This window comes from Oncorhynchus nerka, linkage group LG4 (assembly GCF_034236695.1).
Source record: "Oncorhynchus nerka isolate Pitt River linkage group LG4, Oner_Uvic_2.0, whole genome shotgun sequence".
Taxonomy (NCBI): domain Eukaryota; kingdom Metazoa; phylum Chordata; class Actinopteri; order Salmoniformes; family Salmonidae; genus Oncorhynchus; species Oncorhynchus nerka.
In genome coordinates, this window is record NC_088399.1 from 43,121,612 (window position 1) to 43,147,657 (window position 26,046).

Below are 26,046 nucleotides of genomic sequence, written 5' to 3' on the forward strand. Positions count from 1 at the left end.
GACTGCATCCAGTTTGCTGAGTAGAGTGTTGGAAGCCATTTTGTAGATGACATCGCCGAAATCGAGGATCGGTAGGATAGTCAGTTTTACTAGGGTAAGCTTGGCGGCGTGAGTGAAGGAGGCTTTGTTGCGGAATAGAAAGCCGACTCTTGATTTGATTTTCGATTGGAGATGTTTGATGTGAGTCTGGAAGGAGAGTTTGCAGTCTAGCCAGACACCTAGGTACTTATAGATGTCCACATATTCAAGGTCGGAACCATCCAGGGTGGTGATGCTAGTCGGGCATGCGGGTGCAGGCAGCGATCGGTTGAAAAGCATGCATTTGGTTTTACTCGCGTTTAAGAGCAGTTGGAGGCCGCGGAAGGAGTGCTGTATGGCATTGAAGCTCGTTTGGAGGTTAGATAGCACAGTGTCCAATGACGGGCCGAAAGTATATAGAATGGTGTCGTCTGCGTAGAGGTGGATCAGGGAATCGCCCGCAACAAGAGCAACATCATTGATATATACAGAGAAAAGAGTCGGCCCGAGAATTGAACCCTGTGGACTCCAACATGGCGGACAATTAAAAAAGATTCTGAGCGCCTTCTCAGATTATTGCATGGTTTGCTTTTTCCGTAATGTATTTTTGAATTCTGACACAGCGGTTGCATTAAGGAGAGGTATATCTATATTTCCATGTCTAACAATTGTATTTATCGACATTTATAATGAGTATTTCTGTAAAATTATGAGGCGCTCTGCAATATCACTGGATGTTTTTGGAACTAGTGAACGTAACGCGCCAATGTATACTGAGATTTTTTTTATATAAATATGAACTTTATCAAACAAAACATACATGTATTGTGTAACATGATGTCCTATGAGTGTCATCTGATGAAGATCATCAAAGGTTAGTTTTTATCTCTATTTGTGCTTTTTGTGACTCCTCTCTTTGGCTGGAAAAATGGCTGAATTATTCTGTGAGTTGGTGGTGACCTAACAATCGTTTGTGGTGCTTTCGGTGTAAAGCCTATTTGAAATCGGACACTGTGGTGGGATTAACAACAAGATCACCTTTAAAATGGTATAAGATACATGTATGTTTGAGGAATTTTAATTGTGAGATTTCTGTTGTTTTGAATTTGGCGCCCTGCACTTTCACTGGCTGTTGTCATATCGATCCTATTAACGGGATTGCAGCTCTAAGAAGTTGTAAACCATTTGAGTGTTGCTTTAACAGAATGCTTAGGGTCATTGTCCTGCTGGAAGGTGAACCTCCGTTCCAGTCTCAAATCTCTTTAAGACTGGAACACATTTCCCTTAAGAATTTCCCTGTATTTAGCGCCATCCATCATTCCTTAAATTCTGACCAGTTTCCCAGTCCCTGCCAATGAAAAACATCCCCTCAGCATGATGCTGCCACCACCATGCTTCACTGTGACATAGCGTTTTCCTTGATGGCCAAAAAAACTCTATTTTAGTCTCATCTGACCAGAGTACCCCTTCTTCCATATGTTTGGGGAGTCTCCCGCATGCCTTTTGGCGAACACCAAACATGTTTGAAATTTTTTTCTTGAAGCTTTTTTTCTGACCACTCTTCCGTAAAGCCCAGCTCGGTGGAGTGTACAGCTTAAACTGGTCCTATGGACAGATACTTCAATCTCCGCTGTGGAGCTTTGCATCTCCTTCAGGGTTATCTTTGGACTCTTTGTTGCCTCTCTGATTAATGCCCTCCTCCTTTTTTGATAATGGATTTAAATGGTGTTCAAAGTTTGATATTTTTTATAACCTAACCCTGATCTTTACCTCTCCACAACTTTGTCCATGACCTGTTTGGAGAGCTTCTTGGTTTTCGTGGTGCCCCTTGCTTAGTGGTGTTGCAGACTCTGGGGCCTTTCAGAACAGGTATATACTGAGATCATGTGACAGGTCATGTGACACTTAGATTGCACACAGGTGGACTTTATTTAATTAATTATGTGACTTCTGAAGGTAATTTGTTGCACCAGATCTTATTTAGGAGCTTCATAGCAAAGGGGTATGAATACATATGCACGCCCCAGTTTTCGTTTTTTAATTTTTTCAGAATTATTTGAAACAAGTTCTTTTTTTCATTTCACTTCACCAATTTGGACTATTTTGTGTATGTCCATTACATGAAATCCAAATAAAAATCCATTTGGATTACAGGTTGCAATGCAACAAAATAGGAAAAACGCCAAGGGGGATGAATAGTTTTGCAAGGCCCTGCAGGTAGATCAGTTTTCGTGTTGGGTAAAGCAGACTCACCCTGGCTAGAATACTGGGGTCTACAGCCACCACCTCAGACAAACACTTCATGGCTTTAGTTCTGACAGCTATGGCACTCTCCCCCAGCACTCTCAGGATCTGTTTGAGAGGAGAGAACAGAGATCCATTCTTTACCAACCATACACAAAGCACCACGTTTACCATATGCTGGTTCACAACACGCAGGAATTAAACTAAATCCACCCTCTTACCTGTGTTAAATAAATATCGAAGCTCTGCGCGAACGGCCTCATAGAGGCCAAATATCTGACAATCAGGCAGGAGTCGTCATAGTCCACAGTGTCAGAGTTCATCCTGTGGGGGAAAAGAGACACAGGCCAACATTGAGGATGAGCCACATTTACACTTGAGTCATTTAGCAGACACTCTTACCCAGAGTGATTTACAGGACAAATTAGGATTAAGTGCCTTGCTCAAGTGCTCATCGACAGGTTTTTCACCTAGTCGGCAAAGGGACGCGACCCAGCAATCTTTTGGTTACTGAGTGGGACAGCGAGGGTTGAGTCCTACCTCAGTGTGCTGAACTGCGAGGGCGCGGTCTTGATGATGTTGCGGAGGTACTTCTTGCGGGCCTCAGCTCTCTGCATGATCTCGCCAGTGCTCTCGATGTCCTTGGCGTGGTGCTGGCCTTCAGAAGAGTCCTCGTCCCCTCGCTGGTTCTGAGACTTCATGGCCTTTTCTGTCTCTGTCAAAGTGTCCCTGAACCACTGAGCTATGTAGAACTTCCTGGCAAACTGAGGAGCAGCAGCGGAAATGAAGAGTTACACCTCCCATCTGATATGTAAGTAACGGGCAGTTATTACTACGGTATGTGCATTAAACACACTCACAACTAGAGATGGATCCGTCTCTGCGTTCTCATCCATGTAGGCCAGCAGGGCTTTCTGTAGCTGCTGGGTCTCATCATTGCCTTGGGTCTGGGTTGGAAATACAGCAAGAACATTGAGGATGAGGTTGAGCATTGGTCATGGTCAACCTAAAAATGTGTGCGTGTTCAGATTGTTCTGTGTTTGACTGAACGTTTACCTCTTTGAGGATGCGGTCAATGGAGCGCTGGTCCATCTGGCTGGTGACTGCGTCTTTGCGCAGGCGGGCAGCGACCGTGCCCAGGTAGTCAAGCGATGCCACCCTCAGAGCCATCTCCGTCTGCTTATTACTGAACTGGTGCACCTGGAACGGTGGATAGGGAGAAGAGTGTCATTCAGGCTGTTCTTTTTTCCCCACAACAGCAAAGAACTCACCAGAGTAAGGACGGGCATTTTAAATAACGCAACTATTTTGGGGGGATATCCGCATAGTCGAACTACATGTGTTTTTAAATGTGTTATGTTTTTAACCTGAGCTTCTGCTACAGCAGCGGGCTGGGGAGTGACTGGTGTGTGAGACGGAGAGAGAGACCAGTAAAGTAGCAACGCCATCTCACGCTAGACAAACTTGTAACGGTTGCCATAGCTTATCTATCTGACAGTGTATGTCTAGACTGCATCAAATCAATGTAGAGATGTAGATAGCTAGCTACTTGAGGCTATAATATGCCACGCTCCCCATCCTAGTCAACAAATAAGAACAACTCCATTCAGATTAAACAACAGCCTACCTGTCGGTTGTAGCCCACGCCTTCTCATTTAGCAAACTTTTTACTCAATAATTGTTTATAAAATGTTGGAATGCTTAGAGATCTCTCACTTCACTTGCTACACATGGAACCTCTGCTGCTTTGAATGTCCGACAAAAACAAGCAGCTACACGCGTGAAACGCTACCGGTATGTCTATTTTGTGGAGCACACAGCATTAAAAAAAAAAAACAGTTAAAAGTTTGTTTTATTAAATTAAGAATTTCAAATGTCACGGTACTATATATCCGTGTATGGAACAATGTCACATAGACAATTTAACATTTTGACAAAGCCTTTTCATTGTTAAAATAGTCCTATATTATTTTCTTATTTTTAGGATTACTCACAAGTAATCCAATACTAATGTATGTTCGGATATCTGGATAAACGTGCCCATCCCTACACCAGAGGAGTCCTATGTGCTTTTTATCTCTACTGCTAGTCAATAACTGATTGATTTAGCGGAATCTTTGTTTCTATGATGGATGGACTCACCAGTAGACGTCCCAGCAGACTGAGGAGAAGCTCTGAAGCTGGCCACTCTGGTTTGTTCACCGTAGACAGCAGGTCCTGGACAAAGTTCTCAAACAGCGGCCGGTAGTCCTCCTCTCCCTGCTTACTGCCACACCTGAAACACAGACAGAGGGAAGTTTGATCGAAGAGCTTACAGTATCATAACAGATATCTTACGCCATCTTTTTTTTACCCCTTTTTCGTGATATCCAATTGGTAGTTACAGACTTGTCCCATCGCTGCAACTCCTGTACAGAGTCGGCAAAGGCCGAGAGCCACGCGTCCCCCAAGACACGACCCCGCCAAGCCGCACTGCTTCTTGACACACTACTCGCTTCACCCGGAAGCCAATCGCACCAATGTGTCGGAGGAAACACTGTACAGCTGGTGGCTGTACACTGTACAGCCACTAGCACTGCGATGCAGTGCCTTAGACCGCTGCACCACTCGGGAGGCCACACCGTCTTCTCATAACAGTTAGGATGTAGTTTGATTTTGAGAATGAGAGATCAACTTACTTCTTTAGGAAGACGGACAGGAAGTTCTGAGCTGCTCTCATGGCCGTCTCATAAGAGTTAGTGATCAGGACATCTTGATCCACCTGGGAAAATAAAACAAATGAAATACGGAAGTCTTTGGCTGAGAATTCTGTCGAATCACCACTAGCCCAGGTAGTACATGGCATCTCTAACGTACCTTCTTGTTGTACTCATCGTCGTGACTGTCCCTGTTGCTGGGGAGGTGCACCACACACTGGATGAGCTGAAGCACCAGAGCTGTGACCATCTGGATGTACATGGGCTCCCCATCCTTATCACTGCTGTTCAGCCTAGGGACGCACACATAGACAAAGAAACACGGACAATTCATTTCAGCAGATAAACACGCTGAAAATAACCAGAAAACCATTTGAAAAATAAGGACTGTTTCTTGAGAACTACGACATGGTCTCTCGTGGCGCATGTTCTCTACAGGTACAGTTACCTGAAGTTCCTGAGGCTGCGTTTGCTGGTGGGTAATCTGGCCAGAGAGGTGAAGATCTCTTCCAGGATGAGCTGCCTGTGCTTCTCATAGCGAGAGAACACCTAAGGGAGATCAGGAGAAAAGGCTCATCATCGGAGTCACACACACACACACACACTCTATACACACACACACACACACACATTGTAATATTGTAAAGATTATATTGTACATTTGTAATAATAGAGTAATCATGTATTGTATGAGGAATTGTTTTATTTGATGTAATTGTTCTAATCCTGTTTGGACCCCAGGAAGTGTAGCTGCTGCCTTGGCAGCCGCTAATGGGGATCCTAATAAATACAAATAAATGAAAGAGTTACCCTGACATTGCTATACATAATACATACACAATGAAAGGAAATATATTCTAGAACAAATCCAGACTCCATGGGAACCCTGGTTTGAAGCACCACATCAAGAGCAACCCTGGCACTGCTATACAAGGGCTGTATGGATGCAAAATAAAGGGAAGTGTATTTATATTGACTCTGTACCGGTACCCCCCTGTATATGGCCCCGCTATTATTTACTGCTGCTCCTAAATTATTTGTTATTCTTATCTCTTACTTTTTGGGGGATTTTTGTAAAACTATATTGTTGGCTAAGGGCTTGTAAGTAAGCATTTCACTGTAAGGTCTACCTACACCTGCTGTATTCGGCGCATGTGACAACTCAATGGGAACCCTGTTTTGGATTCTTACCGCGGTCACTAGTTTGATGGCACACAGCTGTAGCTCACTGACACTCTCCACAAAGAATGGAGTGATGCCCATGGAGGAGACCTGAGGTAAGGAGAGAGGGAGAGATGGGTCACAAGGTGAGCAGGGGTCAGAGGACATGACCCCCAGGGATAGCACTAGGAGCCGAGTCTCACCTGTAGGATGGTGGTGTCCGTCAACAGCTGGATCTCCAGGAGCTCTGAGATGTTGCTGACGATGTCACACACCTTGTTGTAGAGCATGATGATCACCCTCTGCTTGTGTGTGGAGCTTTTAGCCCTCTTAGCCCTGGAGCTCAGATAGCCACCTGGGTGGGAGACGGGAGGAGAGACCATGAGAAAATCAGTTAACAGGGAATGTAGAGCAAAAACCCTTTCCACAGTCAGTCAGTCAGGAATATGCATAACAGTGGCCCCAGTAGTTCAGAGACGGACCACACTGCCTTGAATATACACACTATGCTTATTCTTTACATGAACTGTCTTTCAAACGTTCTGGGTGCTCTGGTCTTGAACAGAGTGTATCAAGACTGTGACTGGACATTTATACTGTTCTCGCCACATTATGCTATGGCTTTGCTCCAATTGCTTTTGATAGTAAGGTGGGTTTAGGGTGCTGACCTCCATGAGGGTTCACTCTGTAGACAGGGTCATACTGAGGGTAGAGGGTGTTCTGCAGGTGAAACTTGGTGTACTGCAGCACCCTCTCAATCACGTCCTCGATGTACACCGCCTTGGGCATGCGGGACGACGTCATTATGTTGAGGGCCGTCAGACAGGCGTCTGCAGACTTGGTCACGCGCTCCATGATGAGGTCACGCCACAGCCGCTCCTCGTCTTCTGCGTCTGCGTCCTGTTGGGACAGAGAGGGAAGACGTTCAGACAAGTGGAACTTGCTTTCTAAGTCAGGATGAGACAATCTGTGTGCCTGGGAAACCATATGAGAGGACAACTTACATGGTTCATCAGTGTGGAGAGCTTGGAACCGTCCTGAATGTTCTTCTCCAGGATGTTCAGGACCTTCACCAACTTATCAGATGGAAGCTATGGATGAGACAGATGAGAAAATACATAACAGAATACCGTATCCAATTTAGGATTGACAGAAAGACTGACATCTCCCTGCATCCAGTGTTCCCCTTTCTTACCCTGAAGGTGATGCCCATGGCCTTGATCTTAGCAGATTCGCTGCCCAGCTCGCTCAGCTGGTGTTTCCCCAGCAGAAGCTCCTGTGGGATCTCATCATCATCTGTTGACAAGAGTTCTGGAGTTAGAGGAAGCAGTTCTGTCACCGTCATTTATCACTGAACATTACTACGGCCGAAATCGAATTACATTTGGAAAATAATTCCAACAATCACAAGGTTATCTGTCCCATCCTTGGTAGAAGGTATTAAAAACACTGACTCAAACCGCTGAGGATAAAAAATAAATTAAAAAACACCTGTAAAAGTAGATCATGAATAATGCATACCCATGGCGTTGAAGTCAATGTCCTCCAAGCTCTCCAGAATGTTGTCCACACTGGCTGAGAACCTCTTGAACGTGGAGGAGTCCATCAGTTCTGTTGAGTAAACACAGAGAAAGTGAGTAACCTGCGTTAATGGGACAAAAGTCATACAACAAAGACACGGCTGAAGTTAGGACGGAATTACCTTCTGGTGTCAGCTTGGGCTCGTATGACTTCCTCTTCTTCTGTTTCTCCTTCTTCATCTTTCTGGCAACTGGACAGGATAGATGCATGTTCGAAAAATACATTGGACAGCAACACTTACCTAGTGAAATATTACTACAGATCTAAGATCTTAATTTGAACGATATAGTCTAAGCAAAATAATCATGCAGCAACAGGATTTGAATGTTTAGTCTGTAATGTTGCTTGATCGGCGGTTAGGCTATTAGCTGGCCAAAAGTAGGCTGTGTGAAAAGTGCAATACTGTTAATATAACAGTGTGTTCGTGGTGGTTTTCAGTGAATTCGCGTAAACTACAAAGCTCAGCAACAAAAGGGTGATCAAATGATGATCTTACATCTCATCCTCTGCATTTTTTTTACCCTGCATCTAATGCCCAGGTATAGCCTGCAGGTTTAAACTCTTCAGACAGTGGAAAAGATAACCATTGACGCACATGCTGGATGGTCAGTCGAAGACAGTGCCAGACTTACGGTCACTCATGCTGGGTGGTGGGGATTCCTCATCCGATTCCTCTGGGCTGCGTTCTCGGTAGCGCCTGCCAGATCCCTTGCGCCGCTCCTGGGAGCCCCCACTACTCCTCCGGTGCTCTCCTGAGCCTCTCCTCTCCCGCTCATCAGGCGCCCACGTCTTTTCTCGCTCCTTCTTGTGACGCTTCCGTGCAGCTGCAGGGAGAGAAAGAAGGAGCAACATGTCGCAGGATGTTGTTTTAATCATCAGGGGTTTGTTATCAACCATTAGCCCGCACTACTGGGATTGGAATGAACACAGTTTTGGATATGGCTGTGGGGGGAGACGGCAATGTTGTGTGACACTCACACTCCGTCACAGAGTCGTCGTCTGAGTCGTCGGAGTCGACTTCGGCGTACTTGGGCTTCTCGTTGACGGTGCTGCGCTTGCGTTTGTTCATCTTCACTCTCTCACACAGTGGCATGGTGGACTCTATCTCAGCAATGAGATGAGGAGGCAGTTCTTTCAACACTGATTCATCAAGACCTCCTAAGGAGAGGTCACCCAGTCATCTATTAGCCCTTGTATGAAAGGGCTAAATACACTAACAACGACACATTACGCGCCACAATTAAAACCAGTAGTGTCTTGTATACAGGATCATTAGCAAGGCCGCATGACCAAATCAATTCAACCCCAAAATAAATCAGAATCCCTTCAAGGGGAGTGAAATACAGTACGTGATTCTGTGCTGCTAGTGGATCAATGTGCAAAGTAATTAAAACTCAAAGTTCTCAAATTAAGTTTAAAAAAACGCATGATGTCAAAACCATAGTTAAACCTTAACTTCACCCACACAATAAGCTGACCCAGTCAGTCACGCAGACAGCAGGATGTCTCTTACCTTTCCCAGACTTCTCATGTGAGTGTCTGCTCTTGGAGGACTTGGAGCCGCGTGCGTTCCTGTCCTCTCTTTCCCTGATGATTTTCTGCACCTCGTCGATGCTGAGTTTCTGCAGCACCACAACAGGTTTGGCTCCTGTCTTCATCTCCTCTACCAGTCCCAGTCGCTCCAGCTTGACCCGGGGCTCGCTCCAGCCCTCCATTACAGGCCCCAGACCAGACCCAGGCTTCCTCATCTCAGCTGCCAACACATGCCCATCCTTATCCCGCTTCATCTTGGGAATCACAAAGTTCTTAAAGCCTCCAGACTTTACCCCCCCTAGCAGGTAGGCAGGGAACTCCTGTTTGCTTTCAACAGGCTGCTGTTGCTGCTTGGAGTCCTGTCGGTTCCTGCTGCCGTCCCCACTCCTCTTCTCCTCCCCGCTCCTCCTCTCCTCTTTATTAGGGGGTTTGAGGTTGGGGCATGGCCGGTCAGTCCTCTGGCGCCCACTGGGGTCCACCACCCCTCGGCCCTCCTGCTTAACTCGCGGGCTCTCTGGCCTGGAGCGCTGCTCTGGAGACCGGCGGTCCCGTGGTTCCCCTGCCTCTGTCCTGTGTTTCCTCTCCCTGTCTTTATCCGCCCGCTCCCTGTCTCTGTCCCGTCCATGTTTGGAGTCGTGTTCCCCCCTGCTGGACTTGCTGGGGGTCTCTGGCCTGCGGATACGGGATGGGTCGCTGTCCCGAGACCTCTCTTCCCTGTGACCAGAGTCTGAGCGGCCCTCGTGCCGTTGTCGTGGCGTGTCTGGCGTCCTGCTGTCAGGTCGGGCCTTGCCATTGTCAGGTTTTCCGTCGTGTCTGTGTTTGGACGAGTCTCTTCTGTTTTCGTGCTTGTGTTTAGGGGTCTCCGGTCGGCCGTCGGGGCCCAGCTTCTTGGGGGTGTCGGCGCGCTGCTTGATGACCTCTGGCCGGCCGTCTGCAGTCTGTAGTCGCTCTCCATCCGTCTTGGACTTTAGCCGCAGGACTCCGGTAGAGTCTGAGCCTTCCTCTGGACCCAGGCGTTCCTCGGGCCAGCGCCGGGCCTCCACGGCTGGGGTGGGGGTGCCCATGTTCACCTCTGGCTGCCCGTCAGCTCTGCCTGCTTGCTGCAGGTCGATGCTGACCATTAGGGCTGGCCGGCTGGCACCATTACTGGCTGCACTAGCCTCCTGGGGTGCCAACTTGCTGCCAACATTGCCCCCTCCCACGCCAGGCTGAGTTGCCCCCGCTGTCCCACCAGCGCCAGGCTCCTGAGGATACGAGTCCTGCTTCCGCTTCTTCAGTGGCTTGTCTACAATGAGGAAACCATGGGTAAGGAAATTGACAGACACCCACAACTATCAAGTTCTTTCTCCCATCTCTCTTTATTAAGTGAAAAATATTGCCAGTATGTGATAAATCAGTAAGTGTAAAACTAGATGAAGCAAGATGTGCACACTCACCTTTATCCTGAACCTCTTTGGAGCAGCGCTCCCTTTCTATGAGCGTCTCCCGTTCTATCCTCTCGATCTCAGCGAGAGCGTCCATCTCAGCATCGTCGTACACAGCTCCGCTGATCACCCCTATTGCCTGTTTGGTGTTCTGGAGCACAGGGACCTGCTGGTAGCCTGACTGCTCCCCCTGGCCCGGGGCTAACCTGTGGGCAGGGTCCTGCTGCGTCCGGGAGAACTGCAGGCTGTTGTAGGCCAGGTCAGTGTCCTGGTCCTCTACCCCGGATAGGAGCTCTCCGGACTGGTCCAACTCAGAGGACTTCACCCGGGACAGTTTGAGGGTCAGCTTGGTGGAGTCTTTAGAGGGAGCGCTAACAATGTCGTACATGGCAGCTTTTTCCAACTGCTCTTTCTCCTCTTTAGTTAGCTTCTTCTGCTTCTTCTTGTGGTCAGGAGAGTCCAGGAGGAGGTTGGGAGCGGCGTCACGGGGGGGAGCATAAGGTGGAGGGGATTGCAGAATGAGGCCAGGTCGTGACCCTGCCAAAACAAAAAGGCGAGTTTATTTTTTAACAAGGATTTTTTTCAGCAGTGGTGGCAAAGTCAGCTTGGTGGGGAAGCTCAAACGTTATTTAAAAAATCTATGGGGCCCCATGGCATTTTTTTAATCTTACATTCTCCTTCTGTAGACTTGTTTGAGTGATTATTACTTCTCAAATAAGATCTTATTTAAATATATATAGCTCCCTTATCTATTCTACATATTTAGATATCTGGTTTAAGTTTACACTGAAAACGTTTTACCAACTTTTTTGTAATCATTATTTGAAGTGGTGGGCAGCGGCTACTAAATGAATATAGGGGAAACACTGCTTGGCATAGAATAAGTAGGTTGACTCGTGATTTCCAGCCCACAGCATGATCATGCATAATACCTTTTGGGGTCCCTTCGCTGCCCACAGGGGAAGAAACAGACTGGGGCGATCGGAGCGGGAAGGAGGCATTTCTCATGGAAGGATCACTCTCCTAGGGAAAACACATGTCACATAAGTATCAATATTTCAGATCATTAAAGCAGCAATGGTGGATACAACAAATACATCCAGGCAGTGTACAAGTAATGAGGATCCACGCGAGAATAGTCAAAATAGTCTCTTTGCTAGGTAGAGTTTAATTTTGGTATGAATCATTTCTTGTGTTTACCTCATTCCCTAGTCTGTGGACTATGTTCATGTAGTCTTCGTTCGAGCCATGTCTGGCATTGTGATTGGCTGAGTTGCTTGAAATTTGCCCGGAGACCTTGTTGTCGTGGATGTTCCGCATGCTAGCAGGAACCACGGGACTGGCAACTGAACAGACACAGACAGACACCCAAATAAATCTCAGATACAATCAATCAATAGTTTAACTGGCTTCCAGCTAAGCCAAAACCCATATTCAACCACTGGTTCACCTGTAAATCTTGTTTAAAAGCTGGAATGAATGCAAATAAAACAAGACATAAAACAAAAGAAACAAAAGAAAGAAAACGTGAAATATTATGCCAATGTACAGGAATCTTGCAGCAAGTGTGCATCGCAAACCAACACTGCATCCTGTATTGTTACACACAGAGTTTGCGTCGACAGAGCATGGATATTCGGTGCTGCAAATAATACACAGACAGACACATGAGCCCATGGGTCACAGCTTAGAGGTGATGGGGCAGGATAGCGGATGTTTGACATGATGTCCCCAGGTGACTCCCATACCTAAGGTTGGGGTGGAGGGGTTCTGGTGGGGGGAGGCCTGGGGCTGGGTCTGCACCTCTAGGCAGGGCTGCACAGGCCTCTTGGGGCTTCCTGAATAAGAGGGTGCTGCCGGAACGACAGGGGAACCATGCAGCTCTACGACCACAGAACATCAACACAACACACCAGGGTAAACCATGGGTATATATCCATGTTAGTTTGACTCGTTATTGTTATTCATTATGCACTGTGTATCTACTCCCTGTTTCACTATTTCTACTTTAATCTTCAACTCTGCATTGTTGGAAAAGAGCCTGTAAGTAAACATTTCATTGTTGTTTATGAAGCATGTGACAAATACAATTTGGTCTGTTGGTTTAAGTGTGTTGGTTCGACACAGAATCAACATCCTGACATACAGCACCAGTCAACAGTTTGGACAGACCTACTCATTCAAGGGTTTATCTTTATTTGGACTATTTACTACATTGTAGAATAATAGTGAAGACATCAAAACTATGAAATAACACATATGGAATCATGTAGTGAGCAAAAAAGTGTAAAACAAGTCCCATAGGGCGGCGCACAATTGTCCCAGCGTCGTCCGGGTTAGGGTTTGGCCAGTGTAGGGTGTCATTGTAAATAACAAGTATGACTGCCTTGCCTAGTTAAATCAAATAAAAATGTAAAAGCTGGTTGAGAGAATGACAAGAGTGTGCAAAGCTGTCATCAAGGCAAAGGATGGCTACTTTGAAGAATCTCAAATATAAAATATATTTTGATTTGTTTCCCACTTTTTTGTTCACGACACGATCCCATATGTGTCATTTCATAGTTTTGATGTCTTCACTATTATTCTACAATGTAGAAAATAGCAACAATAAAGAAAAACCCTTGAATGTGTAAGTGTCTCCAAACGTTTGACTGGTACTGTACATAAAAGTTAGGTACAGTACGGTTACCTGAAAATCAGTTTTGTAGGTTTCATGCATCATTTCCCTATACAAACGCAGAGGTGCAGTCTCACCTTGCTGGATCTGTTGGTGCTGAGAATAGCTGGGGGGATGAGGGTACTGCTGCATATAACTTGCAGGGCTTTGGGGGGCGTAAGGGCTAGACACAGGGCTGTTCTGCTGGGGCGTGAACCTAGCGCCAGACCCCATCTGTGGAGATGCAAAGCGACTGTAGAGGCAGAGGATGAGAAGAACATGTCAATTCCAAGGGAACTTGCAACTCTCAAAAGCTGACAGGAGTCTTGAATGAACCATCAGAGCACCCACTGTACCATTACACGAAATTGAATGAGAAATGTATCGTTATACCTAGAAGGGCTGTGTGAGATAGTGGATTGCTGGTAGTTTGTCGACGCCGGACTCCCATGCATGGAATTCTGGGACATCTTGTACTGCGGCATTATTGGCTGCTGCATTATATCTTTGAGATGAAAAGAAGAAGTGATTAAAGAGGAGTAGAGAAGGCCAGTGCACAGCACCAGTACGGAGGCAACCTCCAGGCCAAAGCAGAGGGGTCCTGTTTATGTCAGTGGGAGATAGAAGACCTCACTCAAAGAACTATTAAGCTACTTCGGGAGCGAGACTGCATGAGATCACTTTCTGATCCTCACTCAGTTATCTGGTGGTTTGACAAAATGCATTTCTTTACAAAACACTAGTATTTAAGAGTTCTGGGGAGTGCAGGAGATTACAGTAACAGAACAGTTTTCACAGAGTGTACGACAAAGTCCAATAAACACATTGCACGATTCACTGTTGAATACAACAGCACAGTGTCAGGCCAGAGGTTTGGGAGACATTTCACTGGAGGACATGCAAATGGTCGGGTTCACTTAGCCAGCAGAGATGACACAGGATACAAGTCTGTGTCATCATCATAACACACGTAGCTTGCCTAATCAAGGTCCTTAACCAAACATTAACACACAAAAAACTGCTTAGAAAAACAGAGCATGACAGGGACAGTGATAAGCTATTTCAATTATCCGGATAATGAATGCAACAGCAGCTAGGGAAGAGGTTAGCATACTCATTTGCATGTCTACTATGGATAACAAACTGTCTCAGACATGACGAGGTTCCAAGTCTTGCGCTGTATCCCAATCTCAGCACAGCACTACACAGTACAGGGGATCCCTACTGGCACCAGCCTCAACCGTCTGTGCAGACACCACTTTCCCCCTATAGCACCAGAAACTAGACACCAGTTTGTCACCAGTTTGTCACTGACTGAAATCGCTTCTTGATCTGTCCACTACACTCAAGGCACTAAGCACCAAATCAAATCAAATGTATTTATATAGCCCTTCTTACATCAGCTGATATATCAAAGTGCTGTACAGAAACCCAGCCTAAAACCCCAAACAGCAAGCAATGCAGGTGTAGAAGCACAGTGGCTAGGAAAAACTCCCTAGAAAGGCCAAAACCTAGGAAGAAACCTGGAGAGGAGCCAGGTTATGAGGGGTGGCCAACACATACCACAAGCTCTTTCCAAGCTACAAGTACAGCGCTAACTCTAAAAATCACCCAAGACAACAAAACTTGCCTTGCAATGCCTCAAAACGCTGTTTTGACCTAGGAAGTGTTTATCAGGTCAACAAATCAAGGCCATAAGAAGAAGGGACACAGTCAGTGCTGTATTAGGCCATACAATGTGCTACAGAGCAGCGTCCAAGACACTCTTCTCCGTACCACCCTGAACCCCATGCCAGGCTGACTTACTTTTCTCCCTGAAGATGTTGGGGTTCCTAGAGAGCACTGTCTGCAGCAGCACAGGCACGTCACCCTCCGGGTCATCACTGCCCAAGTTGTCCTTCAGCTCTCTGCAATGGGAGGGGAGGGGGGTGGGGCAGAAAGGATACAGTCAGCACATCAGAATAAATCACACACTTTATACATGAATCAACTATGGCAACTGTGGCTCATAACTTTCTCTACTCAGCTGTTTTGAAAACTAGCGTAGAAATGTGCAGGGGTGGGGAGGTACTCACATGTGCTCGGTGGAAACCTGGTTGAGGCTGTGAGCCAGCTGGGACACCAGGTTCTCATCCCGGCAGGCCAGCAGACAGTTGACCTCCTCCGCGATCCTCCCATTGTACAGCAGACTCTTAGTGGTGGTGGCAGGGAGAGGGGATGGCAGGGGCAGCTGGTTTAACACTGCAAAGACGAAGAGGAGACTGGTTAGCCTGAGTGAGTGGGAGGTTGGGTGAGCGAGAAGACATCCGCCATAATGAAGAGACACTGAATATCCCTTTGAGCACGGCCAAGTGAATAATCAAGCTGTGGATAGTATATTATACCACCCAGAAAATAAATATCCCACCTTCCTTCCTAACTGAGCTGCCGGGTAGGAAGGAAACTGCCAAGGGATGTCAAGATTTTTTTTTTCACCTTTATTTAACCAGGTAGGCTAGTTGAGAACAAGTTTTCACTTACAACTGCGACCCAGCCAAGATAAATCAAAGCATTCCAACACAAACAACAACATATAGTTACACATGGAATAAACAAAACATACAGTCAATAATACAATAGAAAAAGTCTATATACAGTGAGTGCAAATGAGGTAAGATAAGGGAGGTAAGGCAAGAAATAGGCCATAGTGGCAAAATAATTACAATAAAGCAATTAACACTGTAGTGATAGATGTCCTGAAGATGAGTGTGCAAGTAGAGATACTGGGGTGCAAAGGAGCAAAATAAATAACAGTATGGGGATGAGGTAGTTGGATGGGCTATTTACAGATGGGCCATGTACAGGTGCAGTGATCTGTGAGCTGCTCTGACAGCAGGTGCTTAAAGTTAGTGAGGGAGATATGAGTCTCCACAACTCCAGTGATTTTTGCAGTTCGTTCCAGTCATTGGCAGCAGAGAACTGGAAGGAAAGGCGGCCGGCCAAAGAGGAATTGGCTTTGGGGGTGACCAGTGAAATATACCTGCTGGAGCGCGTGCTACGGGATGAGGCCAATGGTGATAAAACACCTATAGTTCTCTGTTGATGTGGATTTATGACACCCTTTAACAACACATGCGGTGTATGTGCACTAAAACTAGTTAACTTTGATTTGTGATCATGGTCGTCTCTGCTCGCTGTAACCAACAAAGGCTGAGATGGGAAAAATGTGCATGCAGGGTTCAACATTATAACGATGGCCAGTGGATCTCGTCAGTCACTGGACCGACCTGGCCATGAACTTTTCTGCTCATTTTTTAGTTCCATTTCAACATTTACCTTCTCTGTCACAGTCTACCATTGAAAACCAATGAAGACCACAGGCAGAATACTCAAGCTATTTGTATTTGAGCAATATGATCGGCCATTCATTCAAGCACCACCATGCTACTGATGCCTTCACACAGCACACGCAAACTGTCCAGAGCAAAAAGAAACGCACAAGAATACATTCGCTGGGCATATTTATTTTACGGAAAGGAATTTACAAAATTAAACTCTCTGCTTTGGCTGGAACTCGAATTGTTAGGGGGCTGGCCCACATTTGTATTTTTTTTATACCTTTATTTAACTAGGCAAGAACAAACGATTAAGAACAAATTATTATTTACAATGACGGCCTACCAGGGAACAGTGGGTTAACTGCCTTGTTCAGGGGCAGAATGCCAGATTTGACCTCGTCAGCTTGGGGATTCGATCTAGCAACCTTTCGGTTACTGGCCCAACGCTCTAAACACTAGGCTACCTGTTGCCCCATGGGAGGAAATGTAGGGAAACAGTTGATTTCAAATGAGGGATTTCGTGGCTAATTGAGGTAAAACAGTAATTCTGCTCAAAGATTATGTATGTATGAACTACACATTGAAACATCCAGCCCAAAGCGGATGTTCAATAATGTCTTAGTCGCCAAAGTACTGGAGAATATCTTTAATAGTTTAATATAGAGAGAAGCATACCAACCTATAGACCAGTGTTTCCCAAAGTTGTTCCTGGGGACCCCAAGGGGTGCATGTTTTGGTTTTTGCCCAAGCTCCTCACAGCTGACTCAAATTATCTAAGTTTGATAATTTGTTGATTTTTTGAATCAGCCGTGTATTGCTAGGGCAAAAAACTAAATGTCCACCCCCAGAGGACCGAGTTTGGGAAACGCTGCTAAAGGCCCTGCATGACCCCAATGCATTAAAAAACTGTCCGGGCCAGTAGAAATTCTGTTTGGGACAGTACATTTTTGGCCAACTGGCCTGACGAGAAAGAAAATAAGTTAAGATTGGACCCTGGCATGGTTCAACACATCCCAGCTACTCAGGTTTCACTGAATAAGGAAGCCTATATGGAAAAGCCTCCTTCCAAATGAAATAAAAAATTAAAAAACATTGTATAACCTAAATGCAAAGTATTAAGGATAAAATCAATACTTCACATTACTGCATAAAACCATCCATAGTTTTAGGGTGTTTTCACACTTGGTTCCTTAAAATGTTTGTGCTCAGTGCAGTTCACTTCATTTGTTGTGCAGTGTGAACACTCCAAAGGAACTCCGAACCCTCAAAAGAGACCCCGAAGCGAACTGAGACCATCAGGAGAGGTGGTCTGAGTTCGGTTCGCTTGAAATCCACGGTCCGGTTCTATTTCAAGGCAAGACCTCAAAAAAGGCAAGACCTAAAAAAAAAAAAATTGTAGACCTCTGATTCATCATTGGGAGCAATTTCCAAACGCCTGAAGGTACCCCGTTCATCTGTACAAACAATAGTACGCAAGTATAAACACCATGGGACCACGCAGCCATCATACCGCTCAGGAAGGAGACGCGTTCTGTCTCCTAGAGATGAACATACTTTGGTGCGAAAAGTGCAAATCAATCCCAGAACAACAGCAAAGGACCTTGTGAAGATGCTGGAGGAAACAGGTACAAAATATCTATATCCACAGTAAAACGAGTCCTATATCGACATAACCTGAAAGGCCGCTCAGCAAGGAAGAAGCCACTGCTCCAAAACCACCATAAAAAAGCCAGACTACAATTTGCACATGGAGACGAGGATCGTACTTTTTGGAGAAATGTCCTCTGGGCTGATGAAACAAAAATTTAACTGTTCGGCCATAATGACCATCGTTATGTTAGGTGAAAAAAGGGGGGGCTTGCAAGCCGAAGAACACCATCCCAACCGTGAAGCACGGGGGTGGGAGCATCATGTTGTGGGGGTGCTTTGCTGCAGGAGGGACTGGTGCACTTCACAAAATAGATGGCTTCATGAGGGGAAATGATGTGGATATATTGAAACAACATCTCAAGATATCAGTCAGGAAGTTAAAGCTTGGTCGCAAATGGGTCTTCCAAATGGACAATGGCCCAAAGCATACTTCCAAAGTTGTGGCAAAATGGCTTAAGGACAACAAAGTTAAGGTATTGGAGTGGCCATCACAAAGACCTGACCTCAATCCTATAGAATATTTGTGGGCAGAACTGAAAAAGCATATGCAAGGAGGCCTACAAACCTGACTCAGTTGCACCAGCTCTGTCAGGAGGAATGGGCCAAAATTCACCCAACTTATTGTGGGAAACTTGTGTAAGGCCACCCGAAACATTTGACCCAAGTTGAACAATTTAAAGGCAATGCTACCAAATACTAATTTCCTGTATGTAAACTTGGAATGTGATGAAATAAATCATTCTCTCTACTATTATCCTGACATTTCACATTCTTAAAATAAAGTGGTGATCCTAACTGACCTAAGACAGGGAATTCTTACTAGGATTAAATGTCAGGAATTGTGAAAAACAGTTTAAAAATAGTTGGCTAAGGTATATGTAAACTTCCGACTTCAACTATATCTGCGTCATTGCTCTGTATCTACGTCATTGCTCTCTCCCTCTTGCACTCTGCTGTGTGGGAATCTTGCTTGCTGTCACTCAAATACTGAGGGGATGATGCTCATTGGCTGGAACTATAATTGCTAGGGGGCTGGCCCACGTGGGGGAAAATGGCGCAGCACAGCTTTCAGTAAACAGTTGGTTTCAAACTCAAGTGTTTTCCATAAACACCGCCCATAGGCTAATCAGCCGATAAGACTCATTTTCAGCCAGCTACTTTTCCACTTCATATTAACTAGGCTACTTTTAACTTAGAAAAGTATATTTCGCTAGTCCGTCAAACCCTCTCCCTCCAGAATGAGCGATATGCATCTTCTAGCAATCTATTGATAGGATAGGCGACTGTCAGTCACAAAGCGAACGAGGACAGGGAGAAAGTGTCATGTCTGTTCTCCCTCCCAGTAAAACTGCTGTGGTTAGTAAACAAAAGGATTTCTTAGGTGTCCTTTCCTAGGATGTCAGGGCTTGCCATACAGTGATGCTAAAGTGAGTGACTCTCGTCAGTCAGTATAGCCTACCGAATTGAATCGGTGAGAGAGCCGTTCATAGGCTATTGGTAGGCCTGTGCTTTTTGGCGAGTATCTGCAGATAACTTATGAAAGGATTCGATGAAGAATCAATACTACAGAAACTATAAGTTGAGGAGAGCCTCATTTTGGTCCAAATATGATAATTAGGGCCCTCGCGGAATCCAAGCATTAAAACGGAATTCAACAATATTTTTTTTAAATGTATTGACTTTAGTAGGGAATTAACTACAGTGCCTTCAGAAAGTATTCACAGTCCTTTACTTTTTTCCCCACATTTTGTTGTGTTACAAAATAGGATTAAAATGGATTGAATTGTAATTTTTGGTCAACGATCTACACAAAAAACAACCTTTTTTTCTTTCTTTTTTAAATATGAAAAATATCTTGATAAGTATTCAACCTCTTGGAGACAATACATGTTAAAAACACCCTTGGCAGCGATTACAGCTGTATGTTTTTTGGGGTAAGTCTAAGAGCTTTGCACACCTGGATTGTACAATATTTGCCCATTATTATTTTTCTAATTCTTCAAGCTCTGTGAAGTTGGTTGCTGATCGAAGCTATTTTCAAGTCTCGCAATAGATTTTCGAGCTAATTTAAGTCAAAACTTTAACTAGGCCATTCGGGAACATTTAATGTCATCTTGGAAAGCAACTGCAGTGTATATTTGGCCTTGTGTTTTAGGATCTTGTTCTGCTGAAAGGTACATTTTTCTCCCAGTGTCTGTTGGAAAGAAGACTAAAATGATTTTGCCCGTGCTTAGCAGTATTCCATTTCTTATTTTTTTATTGTCATTTTTACCCCACTTTTCTAGCCCAAATTCGTGATTACGATCTGGTCTCATTGTTTCAATTCTCCAACGGGCTTGGGAGAGGCGAAGGTCGCGTTATGCTCCGAAACAAGACCCACCAACCGGCGCTTCTTAACACCTGCTCACTTAACCCAGAATCCAGCTGCACCAATGTGTCGGAGGAAACACTGTTCAACTGAGAACTGAAGTCAGCCTGCAGGCGCCCGGGCCGCCACAAGGAGTCGCTAGATCACGACTCCTTGTGGAACACCAGGCTGTAGTGACGCAGCAACACTGCAGTGCCTTAGCATGCTGTGCCACTTGGGAGGCCCTTATTCACTTTCTTTTAATCCTAAAAAATGACAAGCATACCTATAATATGATGCAGCCACCACCATACTTGAAAAAATTAAGAGTGGTACTCAATGATGTGCCTTGTTGGATTTGCCCCAAACATGGCACTTGTATTCAGAAAAAAAGTAAATTTCTTTGCCATTTTCTTTGCAGTATTACTTAAAGGGATACTTTGGCAACAAGGCCCTTTATCTACTTCCCCAAAGTCAGATGTGTCAGATTATGTCTCTGTGTCAAGTATGAAGGAAGTTAGAGTTAGATTTGCTTACAAGCGTTACCCATATACTCCCAGTCATTGCGCTACTAGCAACGATTATTTTCTACACATCTACCAATCGGTGCCCTTCTTTGCAAGGAACTGAAAAACCTTGGTCGTTGTGCTTGAAATTCATTACTAGATTGAGGGACCTTACAGATAATTGTATGTGTGGGGTACAGAGATGGGGTAGTCATTCAAAAATCATGTTAACCACTATTACTGAACACAAAATGAGTCCATGCAACTTATTATGTGATTTGTGAAGCACATTTTTACTCCTGAAAGTATTTCGGCTTGCCATAACATAACAGGTTGAATACTTGTTCACTCAATACATTTCAGCTTTTCATTTTTTATTAATCTCAAAAATGTTATACAATCTAAATACCACTTTGACATTATGGGGTATTGTCAAAATTCAGGCTGTAAAACAACAAAATGTGGAAAAAGTAAAGGAGTGTGAACACTTCCTTAAGGCAATGTAAATGTATTGACAATTATTTAATTTGCCCAAGTTTGTCATAAGACATGAACAGAACGCATCAGTGATTCATATTTCCTGCAACTTTCTAAAGAGGCAACAAGCATGCCCCTGTCTGTGTCTGGTGTGTACGTCTACCACTTTTTATAGCCGTTAGCGATGATGCGAATGAAAACAGTCTTCTGGTAGATGGAAAGGCTTTCCCAAAACCTTCTCATTTAAATATGAACTACAAAGTAGCCTATGCTTACCTGGCAGAAGGATATATTTATTATTTTAATCAATCCAGTGGGTATTTCCTTTGCAAACTCGGCCATCACGTGCACTACAACAGCCTAAACAACAGCCTCTTGTGCTAGGTGCACACTTGAATTAAAGGGCAACTACACCCAAAAATCAAAATTACTTACATTTTTTCCAGGCCTCAAACGTTAGCTCCTGACGTGGTGTAAGCATTGTTGTGGACTTAGAAAAACAACAACGGTGGATGTTCTGTTATTTTTAGAGCGAAAACCATAAATCTGGAAAAACTCAATGGAGAAAACAGAATTTCGGAAAGAACAAAACGGAACCAGGCAAAAACTAACCATACCTAAATGTAAAATGTTTCAATCATTTAGGTTATGCAAATCAGAAAGATATAATACTTAAGACTGATATAACTCTTTTATTTTTATATATTTGACCGTTAATAGATTTTTCAAGATAATGTGGTCTATATAGCTCCTTTTTCAGTTGTAATAAATTACATAATTTCAAGAGCAAACATTATTGTGGCAATTCATATCTTGCAGTAAAACTGTAAATAAGACTAATCAAGAAAAGACAGATTAAATGTTTTTAAAAAGGCTTAGTAGTCCTGATCAAATAGGCCTAGATGATATCCAAAACAACTAACAATACACTGAAAGTTTTTTGTCATTTAAATTGTAAAGTCATGTCTTTCTACACAATACCCCAACAAATTGTTCCAATCTGGGAAGTAAATCATTTCGCTATTTATCCTATTTTGGATGGAATCAAGCCATTAGAATGTACCAGAGGCCACCAAAATAGAGCTACTTTGGCAAAACATTTTGACCCCTGGGGGGGCAAGACCCCCGCCGCCCTCTGGGCCGGGGGGCGCCTGGCAAACTACTTTTTCCATCTGGCTGGCTCTATGTACGTGTCCTTGTGGCTAATTGAGGTAAGACAGTAATTCTGCACATGTATGAACGACACATTGGCACATCCAGCCCAAAGCAGGAGATTTAAAAAGTACTTACTAGTCCCCAAAATTGCGGAGCATGTCTTTAATATTCTTGATCACCAATAATATTAAAGACAGAAGGATACTATCAACAAACTACTTGTTGATAAGCAACTGCTTGTTAGGGTAACACTTAGAATAAGGGTAAGGGTAAAAGTTAAGGTTAGGGCTAGTAGATAATTAGTTAGTTGAAGTGATAGTCTATAGAGCATCTACAGATGGAGTATCCAAATAAAGTGTTACCCATTTATGGCAATCCTCCCTCCCTACAATTTGACATTTGCGCTGTACAGCAAATCAGCAATCTGTTGGCTAGCTCACCAGACCTGTGTGGATTGACAGTTTGCTGGTCCAATCAGAGGGCGTTCCACTAGCCAATCTGTTGCAAGTTGCTGTTGCTACTGTCTCTGGCTGAGTGTCGAGTAATCCACCGAGACCCTTCCTCAAAATGAGTGGCAAAACGTTATACAAAACCTGGCCAAATCATTTCAAGTCATCAGTCTCAAGTCAAAGTCTAATCCCAAGTCTTGAGGCTCAAACGTGACTCCAGTCAGACTAGAGTCCAAGTCATGTGACTCTAGTCCACACCTGTTGTGGTGGCGGCATCATATAACAGGTATGCTTGATATCGGTAAACTTGGCAGGATCAAAAGAAAATGAAGAGAGAAAAGCAGAGGCTAAATAATAGAGCAAATCCTTCTGCAGTCTGATAAAGACATTACGTTGAGAGAAATCCACTTATTGGCAGGACAAAAACCTAAAAGCGAAATTCAAATCTAGTGACTGTTTGGCAGGTGGATAGGAAATCCTGAGTAATAATTCAAAGAAACGATGCCCTGGCACACTGTACTTGCAAAGACACTTGTTTATTTTGTGCCAACGTTTCAGCCTCGTGGCTCGTCGTCAGAGGTCATATCTGTATTCAAGCTACCTAGCTACTGGACTACTAGCTACAACCTTATGAACTGTCAAACTCAGGCAAATGGCCAAGAACAATGTAAACACATGCACAGAATGTTTGCCTAGATTTGTAACCCAGAGACATTTACATCCAGGCTTGGACACTTAACCACTGTGTAATGAATTGCATTGAAAGTTGAGGCACTAAGGCAACAAAATGTGCAAAGGTGGATACTTTCTTGATATGGGCACTATACATCATATTCCACTACCAATGCAATTCTAAAGCAAGGGCTATGGAAAAGTGCCATCAATCATACTCAGTTGTAGGAGTGTCCTAAATACCAAGACTGCAATATTAACGTAGTGAACATTAATGCTTTATTACAACAAGGGAAAAAAAGGAGTAATCAAACAAAGCTCAATTTAAAAAAAAAAATCAGGCTAACTTGGTAAATGAATAATCTAAATACCAATAAACGAGCTTTGCGGCAGGCAGCACTGACCATAAAGCAAGCAAAATGGTTGTGATGTATTATTTTTTAAAGGATTGTATACATTTTGAAAACAGCGTTGTATACTAAAGATGTATTAGTATAAAAAAGCTTGCAGCAGGAATAAATGTCAGTAGACTCGGTACATCAAAAATAGCTTGGCCCCACCAGCATCGTTTCACTTGCTTTCCAGGAATCCACCATATCAGTAAATATGTGAGTGGCAGTGTAATACTTACAGTCTGTAAGGCTAGCGATCCCAGCAAGAGTAGTGATGGGAACATGAGGCATATCCCCATTCATGCTGAAGATGGGGGTGGGGGAGTCGTGTCGATGCACAGGTTTGCTCAATGTCGTCGCTCTCCGACTGTTCCTCACATCTCCCGACCGCTGCAGAAGACAGAGGGCTTCATTAGAACAGCCAGCGGCAACGAAAGATGGACAATTCACAATATCACACAACACTCCTCAATGTGCAACACTGCTCAGAAGAGCCGGGGCATGTTAAACCAAAGCCTTGGTGAACATAGAATCAGGGGCTTTCATATCAAAAGTCAAAGTGATGGAGGAAGAATTCTCAGGGATGAACTAACGGGGCTATATTAATTAGGCACCATTGTTAAGCTAAGGCTGAGGGGAATGACACAGATGTGAAAGTAGTGCAACAGGATACAGAGGGTTACACTGGTTAGTACAAGGATATAAAACGCATACAACACTCACTGACAACTTTCACTCAGGCAGCAGCTCAAGGTTTTACTTGCATTAGAAATATGACCTAGGCATTTTCCATTAACGAAACAGGAGCAATAGAAACATAAATTAATGAAATCGCATGTGAAGTAAAATAGGCTACTTGTTGTGCAGATGGAGAAATAGGCTACTTGTTGTGTGCATGGTGAAATAGGCTACATGGGGAAATTGGTCAATGGCTGCTAGAGCAAACACACTAGTAGAACACATTAGCAGACATGCATCAGTGGGGAGAAGGAATTGAAGAAAACCGAGTACAGTACTGGTGGTGCCCTTACTCTGACAAGTTCCAGGGGTGTCATCAAAAACAGCCCATACAAAATAGTCAGATCCTTTCCTACTGATAATGCAGTGGATTTGAAGCACGCAGAGAGTGTTTTTGAGTAGGACTGAGTGAACCCCAGTGCATTTAAAAAGTGTGTGCACTTCTTGCAGTTGGACGGAACACCTCATTATCATTCACTACTATTATGCTTGGCCACCGACAAGACAGCCACTGTCAGAGAAGGCAACAAGAGGAGTAATTATATCCCTATAGCATGCTCAACACCAGACTGACAGTAGAGACCAGGAACGGCAACACATAGCAATAGGCCTAGATGACTTGACATGGCACAGGTCTATTATCAGTGGTTACTGGGGTAGTACCTTGATAATCCTAGGAAGAGGTGTGAACCCATGCATGCGTAAATGAAAACAGCTACCCCTTTCCAGACCCAAATGCTCATGGTCACTCTGAAGCTGTGCTGGTTGGGTAGGAAGGTAGACGAGCAAGCAGCATATAGGATTATCTGGTTTAGGGAAGGGAGGCAATTTCTCTGGCGCTGCAGGATCTTCTTGAAAACACTTGACTTTATATGTAGCGCCCTATAAAATGTGTCCTACCGCGGAGAAGTTATGATATCTGCCACAGAGGAGAAAACCATGCACATGCTTCAAAAAACATATTCTACTTATTGTTTTATCTATAAAAATGTCTTGCACAACTAACTTCATTCGTTTTTATTACTTTACG

The 26,046-nt window shown here is 44.3% G+C and overlaps 1 protein-coding gene across 3 annotated transcripts in view; it reads right to left on the reverse strand.

Annotated features, from left to right (window-relative positions):
• Nucleotides 1–26,046, reverse strand: part of LOC115125570 (nipped-B-like protein) — a 50,251-nt gene that overhangs the window by 12,175 nt on the left and 12,030 nt on the right. Inside the window, exons 2-29 of one of the 3 annotated variants that reach the window (XM_029655089.2) lie at nt 24,518–24,668; nt 15,389–15,554; nt 15,120–15,220; nt 13,707–13,818; nt 13,412–13,566; nt 12,406–12,540; nt 11,858–12,003; nt 11,590–11,680; nt 10,670–11,194; nt 9,214–10,518; nt 8,679–8,858; nt 8,333–8,524; nt 7,822–7,890; nt 7,641–7,730; nt 7,315–7,415; nt 7,124–7,210; nt 6,788–7,019; nt 6,323–6,474; nt 6,150–6,230; nt 5,407–5,507; nt 5,119–5,251; nt 4,941–5,023; nt 4,405–4,537; nt 3,319–3,462; nt 3,123–3,209; nt 2,803–3,026; nt 2,484–2,586; nt 2,272–2,370 (exon numbers count right to left, since the gene is read on the reverse strand). In XM_029655089.2, the coding sequence (XP_029510949.1) occupies nt 2,272–2,370; nt 2,484–2,586; nt 2,803–3,026; nt 3,123–3,209; nt 3,319–3,462; nt 4,405–4,537; nt 4,941–5,023; nt 5,119–5,251; nt 5,407–5,507; nt 6,150–6,230; nt 6,323–6,474; nt 6,788–7,019; nt 7,124–7,210; nt 7,315–7,415; nt 7,641–7,730; nt 7,822–7,890; nt 8,333–8,524; nt 8,679–8,858; nt 9,214–10,518; nt 10,670–11,194; nt 11,590–11,680; nt 11,858–12,003; nt 12,406–12,540; nt 13,412–13,566; nt 13,707–13,818; nt 15,120–15,220; nt 15,389–15,554; nt 24,518–24,581 (5,091 nt within the window). In that variant the 5' untranslated portion in view covers nt 24,582–24,668. Of the gene's footprint in view, nt 1–2,271; nt 2,371–2,483; nt 2,587–2,802; nt 3,027–3,122; nt 3,210–3,318; nt 3,463–4,404; nt 4,538–4,940; nt 5,024–5,118; nt 5,252–5,406; nt 5,508–6,149; nt 6,231–6,322; nt 6,475–6,787; nt 7,020–7,123; nt 7,211–7,314; nt 7,416–7,640; nt 7,731–7,821; nt 7,891–8,332; nt 8,525–8,678; nt 8,859–9,213; nt 10,519–10,669; nt 11,195–11,589; nt 11,681–11,857; nt 12,004–12,405; nt 12,541–13,411; nt 13,567–13,706; nt 13,819–15,119; nt 15,221–15,388; nt 15,555–24,517; nt 24,669–26,046 lie in introns of those variants that run through there. The other 2 variants (XM_029655096.2, XM_029655101.2) reach the window with 2 other exon arrangements.